At 44.9% G+C, this 14,623-nt stretch overlaps 1 protein-coding gene across 1 annotated transcript in view; it reads right to left on the bottom strand.

Annotated features, from left to right (window-relative positions):
* The window catches only part of LOC308293050 (uncharacterized protein), a gene marked incomplete at both ends in the record, with an annotated part of 72,802 nt that extends 58,422 nt beyond the window's left edge, over positions 1-14,380 (bottom strand). Inside the window, one exon of the mRNA XM_080735480.1 lies at positions 14,353-14,380. Within this exon, the coding sequence (XP_080591606.1) occupies positions 14,353-14,380 (28 nt within the window). The remainder of the gene's footprint in view (positions 1-14,352) is intronic.
* Positions 14,381-14,623: the final 243 nt, after the last annotated feature.

The raw sequence follows: 14,623 nt of genomic DNA, 5'->3' as shown, positions 1-14,623 counted from the left end.
ATTGAATTGCACAGCAATATTATTTCACCAGTAAGACTCCCTAATCGGGAGATAAGCGACCGTTGGTCGCTTATCTCCACAAATATAACCGACGAATCTCACTAAGTCTGACCTCACAAGCCCCATATTTGGACACGAACAACATATATAGAGACATACTCCATATATAGAGACATAGCTGCTGACATCAGTATGACATCACACTGCTGACATCAGTATGACATCACACCGTACACAAATGACCCTTAAGACCGGCATTATTGCGACCGTTAGGGCGCAGTTTAGTTGCGACCGTCAGGTCGCAGTTTAGTTGCGACCGTCAGGTCGCAGTTTAGTTGCGACCGTAAGGTCGCAGTTTAGTTGCGACCGTAAGGTCGCAGTTTAGTATCAAAACCTCCACCGGCCGTCCGTCGGTCACACGTCACACCTTTGCCCTGCTCATATCTCCGCATCAGTATGACATCACACTGCTGACATCAGTATGACATCACACCGTACACAAATGACCCTTATATAAGACCGGCATTGTCTGACCTCACAAGCCCCATATTTGGACACGAACAACATATAACTCCATATGTTAAACAGTTGGTTGCTAGGGTAAAAAACATGGTTGCTATGGTAAACAGCTGGTTGCTAGGGTAAACAGTTGGTTGCTAGGATAAAAAACATGGTTGCTATGGTAAACAGTTGGTTGCTAAGGTAAAAAAAACATGGTTGCTATGGTAAACAGTTGGTTGCTAGGGTAAAAAAAATGGTTGCAGTGGTGTCCGGTAAGAACTTAACCGAGATGCCTTGAATCGTATGGAAGGCTCTGAAGTCTTGTTGGGAGAACTAGCTGAGTATTGGAGATGGTTGGATGTGATGATAAGCTATAAGCCAACCCTGGCGACAAGGTCTGAGTCGAAGAATGCTGCTTTCCTGGCAAGAATTGCCCCTTTATACTGTAGGGCTCGTTTGTGTATTGTATGACATCACGCCACATCATCGGCTGAGGACTGTGTGATGTCATCTTATCTCCATATATGGAGACATAAGTTGTTCATGCCCAAATATGGGCTGGTGAGGTCAGACTTAGTGTGATGCGTAGGGCTCGTTTGTGTATTGTATGACATCACGCCACATCATCGGCTGAGGACTGTGTGATGTCATCATATCTCCATATATGGAGACATAAGTTGTTCATGCCCAAATATGGGCTGGTGAGGTCAGACTTAGTGTGATGCGTAGGTTATCTCCATATATGGAGATTCAACTTCAATGAGTAACCATGGCAAACTGTCAACTGCCCGTATGTCTTGAGTGCAATTGAGAGCCTTCGTTACAGCCGCCCCAGATTTCCCGTGGAAATCTATACAATATCGAGAAGGCTCGAAAGGGTCTTTCAGTCGAACAGGGCAGGAAGACTGATTAACTACTCGACATGATGGACGCCAAAGGACTTCCCCATTTCTTCATGACTTGGAGTTCAGCTGACGTGCAGTGGAACCTGCTCCAACAGACACTACTGCAGTCTGATGGCATGCAACCAGAGCAAGCTGTGGATGACAGTGGCCATAATCGTACTTGGGATTTGTTGATGTAAATGTTCACATAGAGTGTAATAATTGGTAAAACAAACTTTTGGCCTATTTGTGGAGATAAGCGACCAACGGTCGCTTATTGCGGCCGTAGGTCGCAGTTTAGTATCAAAACCTCCACCGGCCGTCCGTCGGTCGGTCGGTCACACGTCACACGTCACACCTTTGCCCTGCTCATATCTCCGCATCAGTATGACATCACACCACATGTGTACACAAACCTTTGTGTACGTTGCTGTGGCAACAGTCTGTTGTTGCTGGTCTGTTAGTGTACGTTAGCAACCACCTTAGCAACCATGGTTTTACCCTAGCAACCAACTGTTTACCCTAGCAACCAACTGTTTACCATAGCAACCATGTTTTTTTACCCTAGCAACCAACTGTTTACCATAGCAACCATTTTTTACCCTAGCAACCAACTGTTTACCATAGCAACCATGTTTTTTTTACCTTAGCAACCAACTGTTTACCATAGCAACCATGTTTTTTACCATGTTATCTCCATATATGGAGATAACCGACGAATCTCACTAAGTCTGACCTCACAAGCCCCATATTTGGACACGAACAACATATAACTCCATATATAGAGACATAGCTGCTGACATCAGTATGAAATCACACTGCTGACATCAGTATGACATCACACCGTACACAAATGACCCTTATATAAGACCGGCATTATCTACCGACAGATTGTGGAGATAAGCGACCAACGGTCGCTTATCTCGGTCGGTCGGTCGGTCACACGTCACACGTCACACCTTTGCCCTGCTCATATCTCCGCATCAGTATGACATCACACCACATGTGTACACAAACCTTTGTGTACGTTGCTGTGGCAACAGTCTGTTGTTGCTGGTCTGTTAGTGTACGTTAGCAACCACCTTAGCAACCATGGTTTTACCCTAGCAACCAACTGTTTACCCTAGCAACCAACTGTTTACCATAGCAACCATGTTGCGGAGGTTTTGATACTAAACTGCGACCTACGGTCGCAACTACAATGTACAATTAAAAACACCTTCAAAATTTTATTTTTTCTAGAAATAGCTAATCTTTCACTCAATAGGGGAAATACCCGTCACAAGTTGATGATGTCATACATGTCATGTGTTATCTATCCCTATGGAATGTTTTTATTTGCACATGCATGCCATAAATTCCATAGGGATAGATCACACATGACATTTATGACATCATCAACTTGCGACGGGCATTTCCCCTGTTGAGTGAAAGATTAGCTATTTCTAGAAGAAATACATTTTTAATTTTACATTGTAGTTATAGAGGACAATTATAATGTATATTAAGGCATATTTGTCGTATAGCCAGGGATGCCTTTAAGAGTCTTGGTCAGGGACACACATCGACATTGCTGGCCTGGCCTGGAATCGAAACAGGGACAACCAGGGGCTCTGGGTTCCCCAGGCGGGCGCCCTCCCTAACCATTCAGCTATGGCGCCCCTAAGTAGGACATGAATTTACAAAAAAGAAAAACATTTCTGCCCGACGGAGACGATAAACAGCAGTTACAAAATAAACGCTTTAAATGCTTAAATTGTGATATATATATATATACAGGTATATATAGCGTATTTTCATGGCTGGGACAGATGTGTCTGGATGGCTGCTTCCTCTCTGGGATGTGTGTTGTTCCGTCTGTGTTTGTCAACATAACTCAGCTGTTCATCATCATCGTCTCTCTCTCTGGAGACAGTGGGAACGGACTGTGAGTCTGACTGTCTGCTCCACTGGCTTGCTGATTAGTTGTGCGGCTGCAGCTTGCCTTCCTAGCTGACTATGTTCCTGTCCAGCTGCCTGCCTCCCTGCCTCATCCGCCCGGCTACAGTATCTGACTGCTGGCATTTCTGTCTGCCTGTCGTCTTCAGCTGACTGCCTGGGGTGGACAGCCTTTTTCTGGCACCAGATCACTTGCCAGAGCCATTTTCCAGTGCATTTCCGTCAGCCTGTGCCCACAGTGCAAGAAGATGAAAACCACCATTGCTTTTTTACATCTCATTATAATTAGAATAATTCAGAATGCACCGCATAAAGGGCTGTTCACACTGAGGACCGAGCACTATAATGTAACTATAAAGATCTAGTTATAGTTGTAGTTGTAGTCTGGGCTTCATAATTGTAAACTAAAACATAAGAATGATGATCAAAAGTAGCGGATCGACAAGTGTTTCAAGCTTGCAGATCTGCTACTTTTGAATGTAACCAATAAAACGTAATCCAAAGTAAATGCACACTACAGGAGTATCTACAAATATACTGGTTGAAATCAAACCAAAGATGCAAACACAAGTAGGTTATATTTTAACACAATAACATTGTCATTGCTTTCATGACTATAATGTTTAGATTAGAGCTTTCTTGCATGGTGCTTACTATAACTAGATTATTTTTAGGTAGATATTTGTATAGAAAGGCCTAACCTAATTCACTAATTTGCCCATGCTAGAAACCCCACATTCAATGCGACGGTTTCATCTATTTATTACTTGACTAGAAGCTCGGCCGCCCAAAGGGCGGCCGAACGTCTAGTCGGCGCCCTGGCCAACTCGGGAACAATGTAAATAGGGGATGAATGCCCCGCCCTTTAATGCAAACCCCATTATACCTGTTGTCATAGGATCATCTGTTTTGACCATCTGTTTGCGTGTGTCCATTTATGCCCATATATGGGGATATCTGTCTGTCTACGTCCATTTTATGTCCATATATGGAGATCTCTGTAGGACCCGTTTTGACCATCTGTTTGCCTGTGTCCATTTATGCTCATATCAGAATCCGAACCTTTCGTGCTGTCATAAGAGCCGTTTTGACCATGATGGCCTGTGTCCTTTTATGCCCATATAGGAACATCAGAATACGTAACCATGGCATTTTTTGTTGACTCATGTGGTGTATGTGATCTCAGAGCCTTTTATGAAGTGATGTCACAATGAGTCAGCGCTTGCGCCGATTTCCTCCGGAACAGCCTGATGTCAACAATCAGCTCCGCATAAGGAGATTCAGAACGTTTTGCGCCGGTTTCGGAAAACCGCGAGTCGGGTCGGGTCGAGGCCCGGCACTGCACTCCGCGCGGCGGCGGGGAACGCGCGTGCCGAATCTGAAGCCGGTGGGACGAACGGTTCTCGAGATACGCGGATTACAAACAGACAGAGACTTCTCGCATTTATAGACAGATTAGGGATGGGACGATATGAAAATTCATATCACGATTATTGTGACAATAGAAATGGCGATTTACGATATTATCGCGATAATCAAAATCCATTATCCTGGGCCGTAACGTTTGCCAAAAGGTTACAAGCTACAAGCTCACAAGCTTGTAGATCGGCTATTTTTTGGCAAAGACATTTGAAGTACCTTTTACCAATTATAGAGGGTTTAAGTGGTACTGGATATGCAGCTGTGCAAATAAAAGGTGCATTGATCCCAGTGCATGACGGAGGACGATATCACGATAAATGAATCGTGAGTGTTTTTTATCAGGATAAACGATAATATCGCTTATCGACCCATCCCTATACTTGATACATTGTTGTTTTGTATTGTCCCCGTCAAATAAACATACATGAATGAAGCACTGCTTGTAAAGTACCTGCTCCGTGCCCCAGCAGCCTGGCATCATGGCTGGCTTGCTGAACGGGCTCAGCCACGGGCCTGAGTGGCTGAGTAATGAATGAATGACCCTTAAACATCAGTTCTACTGTAACTGGAAGCTAATTGGCTGTAAGGCAGGCTGTGAGGTTAATTTAATGGCACTCTCCATGGAAGGAAAATACATAGCAGTCCAACGAAAACAACAGAGCCGCCGCGCTGTGGAAAAACAACACAAGCTTAAATATAACTGGGATAATAAAACCAGTAAGACTCCCTAATCGGGAGATAAGCGACCGTAGGTGGCTTATCTCCACAAATAGGGCAAAAATTTGTTTTTCCCAAATCTTCCTGATCCATGTTGATGACATGAGTGTAGACATGCTGTGTAGTGATATTCGTGATTTTAGGGCAAAAACTGTAGGAGCAGTGTCCAAAAATGTGTTTTAAAAATCGGCCTGAAGGTAGCGCTAGAATGGGCCATGTGAGAAATGAGGGGTGGGGTCTCCGCGTTGCCTTGGCGGACGAATAGGTACCGGCCCCGGCTCTCCCGGACGCTCCTAGCCCGAGTTACGGCATTTTATGTGCGCTGCAGTGGCAGGGGGTCCTCCACTGGGGGCGCCACCACTTTTGCATCCGTTCTGGAGCACCAGGAGTCGGTGGTCCCTGGGAATTCCCCGTGAGCAGCCCCGTTGGGGTGGTCATTTGGTCATTTTTGCACATTTGGTCATTTTTTGGCAATTTTCTTGGTCAGGTTGTATTATGTTAAAACATGTCGTATATATTTGTACAGCTTGGCCTGAGATTCAAGTCGGGGATAGAAGATTAGAGGTTAGGTTTAGAGTTACGCCTGATTAGCGGCAAGCCGTTGTCATGCAGCAAAAATAGCTAGCAGATCTACAACATGAGGCTGTTTTCACTATAGAATTAGGGTTTTATTGCATAAAATCACCATCCTAAAATGATGTACTCACATGTATAGTAATACAAACATGCGTGTGTGTGTGTGTGCGTGTGTGTGTGCGCGCGCGTGTGTGCATGCGTGTCCATGCATACTGTACATGTGTGCATGCATCTTGTTCATTATAATTGGATGTGTGCATGACATTGCATGCCCATGCATGCACGGCTGCATATGACACATACATACTGTGTGTCTCTGTGTGTGTGTGTGTGTGTGTGTGTGTGTGTGTGTGTGCGTGCGTGAGAGATGTTGACCCATATTTATCATACCAATTTAGTCTCTCCCTCTCTTCCACTGACCTCCCCGTTTTACCCCATGTCTATTTATAGCTGGCTGCGCCCGCTCTCTCTCTCTCTCACACACACACACGCACGCACGCACGCACGCACACCCACACACACACACACACACACACACACACACACACACACACACACACACACAGGCGGCTCAGAGAAGAAAAGACAGTCCTCAGATAAATGTTATTGGCTCTGGTCTAAGTCTAAAGGCTGACATGTCAAAGCTGTCCACACAGATTATGATTACAGGATGTGCACATGATGACCTATGGTTATAGAGCACTGCTTCTCAACGGCGGGTTCGGGGGCCACCGGGGGTCCAAATGGTCCCTTCGGGGTCCCTAACTCAAGAGTGTCCAAATCAAATGTACACACTCAGAGTTAAATGAGCACTGAGGATTTTACAGTGCACATTGGGGTTCTGGTATAGTGTAGTTCAGTGATTCCCAACCCTTTTTCAACTGTGGGCTCGCTGAAATGTCAAGTTTATTCTTCGCAAAAGAATTAACGACAGTACAAAGGCAGAGCCCTTGGACAATGAGGAGCAGCATTATAGGTGATGACATCATTACGTTTATTCTCCGCAAAAAATTACCGACAGTACAAAGGCAGAGCCCTTGGACAATGAGGAGCAGCGTTCTAGGTTACATCATCACCAACAAGTGCGACTTGATATAAATAACACCACCACGTTGGCTCAAGACCAGTATGTTATATCAGTATGTTATGCTATACTTTACGACTCAAATCGTTATAGGTCAAGTTTATTCTCCGCAAAGAAATGACCGACAGAACAATGGGGAGCAGCCAAAGGGTAGATCTTTGTGCCCATACATGGTGTTCCATGCGAGTCCACACTGCCGGCCTGGTGCTACGGGGGGGCCTGCAGTGTGGGCACAACTTGCACCCTCAGCTGCAAGTTGTGCCCCCTCAGTTTATATTCTATGTCAAGTCAAGAAAATATCAAAAACAACACAAATATTGGCTGAATATTATTATTGTATATTATTATTACCCTAACAGTATTGAAACACAGTTGCCCCCTATAATAATTACAGTATCTGATTAAATCACCTAAACAACAGCGCAGTAGCAGCAGCTGTTATTTATAGATAATAAAAGAAAGAATAAAATATATGTGCCCCCTCAAAATTTTCAACAGCCCCCTTAGTCATTTCATCCTGCAGCCGGCCCTGCCACACTGTTTCGTAGGAATAGTATTTCTACTTTCAAGTTAGATATCGTCTCTGTCGTGGGGGAACCTCATTACATGTCCAACACTGTAACTTTTCAGGATAAAAAAGAATCAAAAGCAGATCTGTTGTGTGACGCTGCTCGGGTGAAGCTGAAAGTGAAATTCCCCTGTTGGATTAACAGATGTCTCTGGATCCACCGTTACTCCAGCTGTCAGTCTCCCCAGAGCAGAGCCTTCTCTCCAGGGTCTCCTGATGCTGTCTCCCTCCCAGTCATACTACTATACCCTATACAGCATAACCCTATGGTCCTCAAAGTAGTTCTCACAGTCCAGGGGGTCCCCAGCTAGCATCATAATCAGTTCAACCACTTTTAAACTATAAACACATTTAGCCTGGGAACCCCTTTTTGCAGTTATACCTTTCAAATATTGTGTATATGTGTGTGTGTGTGTGCGTGTGTGTGTGTGTGTGTGTGTGTGTGTGTGTGTGTGTGTGTGTGTGTGTGTGTGTGTGTGTGTGTGTGTGTGTGTGTGTGTGTGTGTGTGTGTGTGTGTGTATATATATATATATTCAGAAAACATATTTAGAAGTGTTTTTAGAATTAATCTCAGGTCTAAATGCGTTAAAAATGTTGCCATTTTTGAAATACTTTTGAAACAACATAAATCTTGGGTAGGGGTCCCACCCTGGCTATTTTCAGCTAGAGAGGATTACGGCAGCAAAATACATACCATTGTCCGGGACCTTCACATAAAAAAATGTTTTAGAACCACTGATACAGCCTATCAGTATCAACGTGGTTTTGCGTCACACACAATTAAGCTCAGGGCTTTGTGCTTTCAGAAGCCAGGGGCCTACTGTACAGTACACCCCACACATGGCCATGTCAAACTGTACAATGGCTTCTGCTTACAGGGGGACGCGTACAGTAGCAGCAAAGGCTAACACGATCTGATCTAATTCTGAGGAGGCAAAGAACAGAGGGAGGAAGTGAGACGACAAGGCGAGGAAACAGAGAGAGAGAGAGAGCGAGAGAGAGAGAGAGAGAGAGAGAGAGAGAGAGAGAGAGAGAGAGAGAGATGGAGAGTCAGAGAAGTCAGAACAAATAAACACACCCAGTGAAACGACACAGTAAAATCTATTTCCATTTGTTACTGAGAGTATACAAAATGCACCCTTAAGGATGCATCGGTTAAATGTGTGTTGTTTCCTCTCAGTGTTAAAGGATTGTTTACAGTGTGAACTATGACAGTGATACTCAAACTCAGGCCCGCGGGCCATTTCCGGCCCGCGGCGCAATTTTGACTGGCCCACCAGCTTAATGTCCTCGAAGTCACGCATCCAACAAGCTTTAAAATGAGCAGATTGGACCTTGCGTTCCTGAGATAATGGCCAAAACATCTTCAAAGCGGCCATTGAAATCGTCGATTTTCGCTGTTTATTTTTTTATTTTTTCATCTTTTTTTTTACCAGTGGTTCTGTCCGACTAATTAGCATACCCAAAACGTCATTGTAGGCCTAATGCAAATCAAGTGAAAGCGAGATGTACTATAGCTCTACTTAAATACTGCATCATTAGCCATTTGGTAGCTAAACAGTCTGGGTAGGCCTAATCTATTTTAAGTAGATTGTTTGATTTTATTTTATTTTAGCCTTAAATATCTATTTTTCTAAGTTTATTTTGAGAAAAAATATAGCAAATTAGTTTGATTACAAATTGTGTCATTAACAGAATAGAAATTCCAAGCCATAAAATAATGTGCATTGCACTTGTCTTACGTTATGTGGAAATAAAGCAAATAAAAGAGAGAAGTTATGAAGTAATGTCATTTTATCAACCGGCCCGCGGCCCCTTGACATTTTTGTAATGTGGCCCACTGGTTCAGAAGTTTGAGTATCCCTGAACTATGAGACCAATAAGCCACAACCATACATTCCTAGAGCACAGGAAGAAAGAACCCTGGTGGGTGTAAACGACACCACCACCAAAAAAAAAAAAACAGCCACAACATACTGTATGTACTGTATGTATGCCTCTCGTAGTTCCCCTTTACACACACACACACACACACACACACACACACACACACACACACACACACACACACGTTTGTATTGCTAAAGCCAATACTAGCAGATCTACAAGCTCAAAATCCCATTGCGAGCCTGTAGGTCTACTGTTGTCGGCAATGCATGACACTGGCACGCATGTTAGTATAATTAACAAGCATTTCTCTTGTGAGGACCAAGAAATGTGTCCTCACAATGATTCTACTGCAAGAGTCTTTAACAGGGGGTCTGGGACCCCTAGGGGGTCATCAGAGTTCCTAAAGGGGGTCCTCCACATCTTTGTGAGATAGAAACTTTTTTTTTCCCTGAGAACTTTAGGTAGAAATAGCAGATCTACCAGTTCACAACGCCTCACACTGCGAGGCGTTGTGAGCTTGTAGATCGGCTATTTTAGGCAAAGGGGTTTAGTGTAGATGGGAAAAAAGAGCAGACTAAGTACAGAGTCAGTGAAACTAAGGTCAAGTTTGTTAAGTATTGACGGTTCAAGTGGTTAAATATCTGAAAATACAAATTGACATGAATCCAAAATACACTGATGATTAAACGTTGAAACTATATGGAATCTATGAACAGGTGTGGGGGTCCCTGCTTCATCTCTCTTTCAACTACTAAGGGGTCCTTGGCCTGAAAACGTTGAAAACCCCTGTTCTACTGTCCAACTGTGGGGACATTTGGCCCTAACTAGTAATACACACACACACACACACCCACACACCCACACACCCACACACACACACACACACACACACACACACACACACACACACACACACACACTACACAGACACACAAGCACACACGGTGTGTGTCTGCTTGGCCTGGCTAGCCTTCATCCCACAGCCCCCTGCTAGCAACACATGCTTGGCGTCGGCCAGGCTCAATGACAAGCAAAGGTCAAACTTTTTTCCCTGCCTGTCTTGTTTATTGAATTACCGGCAGACTCCCATTTGTTTTCATAAAGGCATCAACATGTGTCTGATGGAGCGCTTATAAAAAAGAAGAGTGTGTGTATGTGTGTGTGTGTGTGTGTGTGTGTGGGGGGGGGGGGGTTGTGTTAATTCAAATGATGACAGCGCTAGTCACATAGATGCAGATGTGTACAGTACACATTTGATGCAAAGACACTCATAGCCATACGTATATACTGTACAGTAGGTGACACACTGTCTGTGCCTACTCATGCATGATCATTGATCAGTAGGTTGTGCATCATACAGTTGTGCACACAGACGTTTATGCGAGCAGGCAACTGAGGCAAGCTTGCATACAAGCATGCTTGCACGCATGCACACACCAGTGACTGCAGCCCACTAACTTAAGCCACTTAAGCCCTATATACTTTGTTGTGCAGCCACTTGAACCCCACCATCCGTATTGGGGAGAGCTTTCGGAGAAAATAGCAGATCGACACAGCCGTTTCCGCAAGACTTTACTGTAGGATTATCTGCGGGACACTTCCGGTTAACAGCAGACATACAAGCTCACACTCGGCTGCGACGCCGGAAATGCCGCTCGCCTTCTGCGCAATGCACGATGGGATGTTGGAAAGTTGTGGATAAACAGAGAAGACACTAGCTTAGAGCTCTGATGGACACTGGTCAACCGTACAGGGTTTAAGTGGTTTAAGTAGTTAATAGTCGATACACAAGCTCACAAAGCAAGTGTTCGAAGCAAGCTTGTTGATCTCCTGCTGTTCTTTGGAAATGTTTCAAATTTGAAAACAATCTGAAAATGTTTAAGAATATGGAGGGCTTAATGGAGTGTGATTCTCATTATGACAGAATCTTCACCTTTAACATGCTCTGTAGATCAGTGGTACATTTGTTTATATAGCATCGAATTGCTTTAAACCTATTTTATTCTTTGGCTATTAAAAATGTGCAGATCTAAAAGGTCACAACGTGTCACATCTTGAAAGGTTGTGAGCTTGTAGATGATCTAAAGAGCGTGTTAAAGATGAAGATTCTGTCATAATTCTCATTATGACAGACTCTCCTTCTTTCACACGCTCTTTTGCTATTCTTGAAAAAAGAAATAACTTGGAATAATTTAGACCTTTCCCCTTTTTTTCCCCCCCACACAAATCTTCTCTTCTGGGGTCCTCAGAGTTACTACAGGTGGTCCTTTGTGATAGAATTTTTTTTTTCTCTTTTTTTTATATCAACCACTTACCATAGCATCCATAATATATTCAGAGAACTTTAGCCAAAAATAGCAGATCTACAAGCTCACAGCGCCTCGCGCTACAAGGCGTTGTGAGCTTGTAGATCGGCTATTTTGGCAAATAGGTTTGGTGTAGAGGGGAAAAAGAGCAGAGTGAAAGGTCAAGTTTATTAAGTATTGACGGTTCAAGTGGTTAAATATCTGAAAACACAAATTGACATGAATCCAAAATATACTGAGGATTGTGCTGTCAAACTTTATGGAATCTCTGAACAGGTTGTGGGTGTCCCTGCTTTATGTATCTCTCAACTAAGGGGTCCTTGGCCTGAAAACGTTGAAGACCCCTGCAGTACAGTAATTTGGGGGTCCTTGACATGAAGAGTTTGAGTCTTGCTGTACATGGCATAGCCTTCATGGTGGGTGTCTGTGTATGTATGCCTGCAGTACTGTACATGTGGGTTTGTGTGGATGTGTGTCAGTAGGTTCCTGTATATGTACACCTTTGAGTGCGCTCAAGGCGTGTGCTTGTTGTGTGCGTGTGTGACCGAGTGTCCATACTGTGTGTGTACGTGTGTGTGTGTGTGTGTGTGTGGGGGGGGGGGGGGTTCTCAGTCACACACATGCGTGTGACTTTGTCCTTGCTGTGTTGGGCTCCTACAGTACCTGTATACCGTGCCAACATCTGACTCATCCCTTTAAGACACTAGCTGTGTGTGTGTGTGAGTGTATGTGCATTGTGCATGCATGCATTTCAGCATCTGGGCGCCAGCCTATGCACGTGCCTGCAATTATATGCTGTGTGTGTGTGTGTGTGTGTGTGTGTGTGTGTGTGTGTGTGTGTGTGTGTGTGTGTGTGTGTGTGTGTGTGTGTGTGTGTGTGTGTGTGTGTGTGTGTGTGTGTCTGTCCTCCTGCCTGTATTCATACTTCAGGCTAAACTGGTGCCTGTGCCACTGTCTGCATCTTCAAGTTAGTGTGTCGCCACATGACGCCACTGAGAGAGAGAGAGAGAGAGAGAGAGAGAGAGAGAGAGAGAGAGAGAGAGAGAGAGAGAGACGGAGGAGGGAATATTCCAAAACACAGCTTGCAATGACCTTAGTTTTTCATCGAGGCAGAGGTGTGGTTAACGTATGAAGAGCATCGCTCTCTCTAGCTGTCTCTGTCTCTTTCTCTCTTACACTCACATAACACACACATAACACACACATAACACACACACACACACACACACACACACACACACACACACACACACACACACACACACACACACACACACACACACACACACACACACACACACACACACACACACACACACACACTCACACGTTTGTTCTCTTTGTATTCGTTACTGTCTCTCTCTCTCTCTCTCTCATGCAACAGCGTGGCTCTGGTCTCTCCTCCTGCCCTTTCTCTCTCCGCTCTCCTCTCACTCCCGTCTCTGTTTTGTTACGTATCCTCCCTTCTCCTCACACCTCGCTTGTTTGACTCTTGCACGTCTGTCTCAGAACACAAACGCACGTGCGCGCACACACACACACACACACACACACACACACACACACACACACACACACACGTGCAAACATATACAGACTGTGGCACACATTCAAAATAAGCATCCTGCACTCTACACGTGAAATCAACCATCGCCACAAGCAACCACGCACGCAAGCACACATATCAACCCAGTAACCCGTTATCGGACTGTGACCTCAAGATTGCCAGTGGACACACACACACACACACACACATGCACGCACACACACACACAGACGCACGCGTTGACCCACTGCCTGTCATCGAGGGACACACAGTGCCCATAGCTGTCGTCCAAGTGCAAATAAGACCTCCAGCCCGCCGTCACATTACATTCTCTGTCTGCCACTGTTTGCCCTCTCTGTCTCCGGCACATGCCGCCTCTCTTCCCTATAGCTCATCTCTCTCTATCTCTCTCTCGTTCTACATTTCCACATATCTGCTTCCCTAAGCTTCTTTTTTTTCCTCTTTAGTCATCATTCTCATATTCGTCCATAGCGGTCAAAGGTACTTCACATTGAATATATTAGCCAGTGGTTCTCAAAGTGGTGTCCAAAAATCCACGCTCACGGGTCTGTAACTCTGAGTGTCCAAATGGAAACCAAATATGTGGTTCCATTTGGACACTCTCAGAGTTATATGGGGGACGTGGTTGAAATGAAAAGGTTTGAGAACCCCTGGTCCGACCAGACAGCGTTGACGTGGCCACATGCTGAAGAAGAAGAAGCGCACGGACTGGAGACACCCCGCCGAGCCATTTGAGTACCCCTCCTTTACTCCTCTTATCCCATCCCATCCCAATCCCTTCCTCACTGCCTCTCTCTCTCTCTCTCTCTCTCTCTCTCTCCCTCTCTCTTTCTCTCTCTCTGTGTCATCTCGTCACAGACGGAGGATAGTATATAAAAAAAAATAGGGTTTGTCTTACTAATGGCCCGGGAGCCGATACAGCCCATGGTGTCTGTCTCCTCACTGTGGCTCTGCTGGGGAGGGAAATATCCACAACCTTCTTCCACAACACATTCTCCCTTTCTCCGCGTGTCTTCTCTCCCCTCCTCTCCTCTCCTCTCCTTCGTCTAGCGGCCGGCGTTTCTCCTGTCCTGTGTCGCTCCGTATGTGACAGGGAGGAGGAGAGAGTATGTGTGTGTGTGTGTGTGCGCGCGATGCTCCCCGTCTGTGTGTTGAGCGTGTGTCCTGTC

The sequence above is a fragment of the Nannobrachium achirus genome (assembly GCF_963921795.1).
Source record: "Nannobrachium achirus genome assembly, chromosome: 10".
Taxonomy (NCBI): domain Eukaryota; kingdom Metazoa; phylum Chordata; class Actinopteri; order Myctophiformes; family Myctophidae; genus Nannobrachium; species Nannobrachium achirus.
The sequence above is the reverse complement of the archived record's forward strand: the minus strand, read 5'-3'. Positions and strand labels throughout refer to the sequence as shown.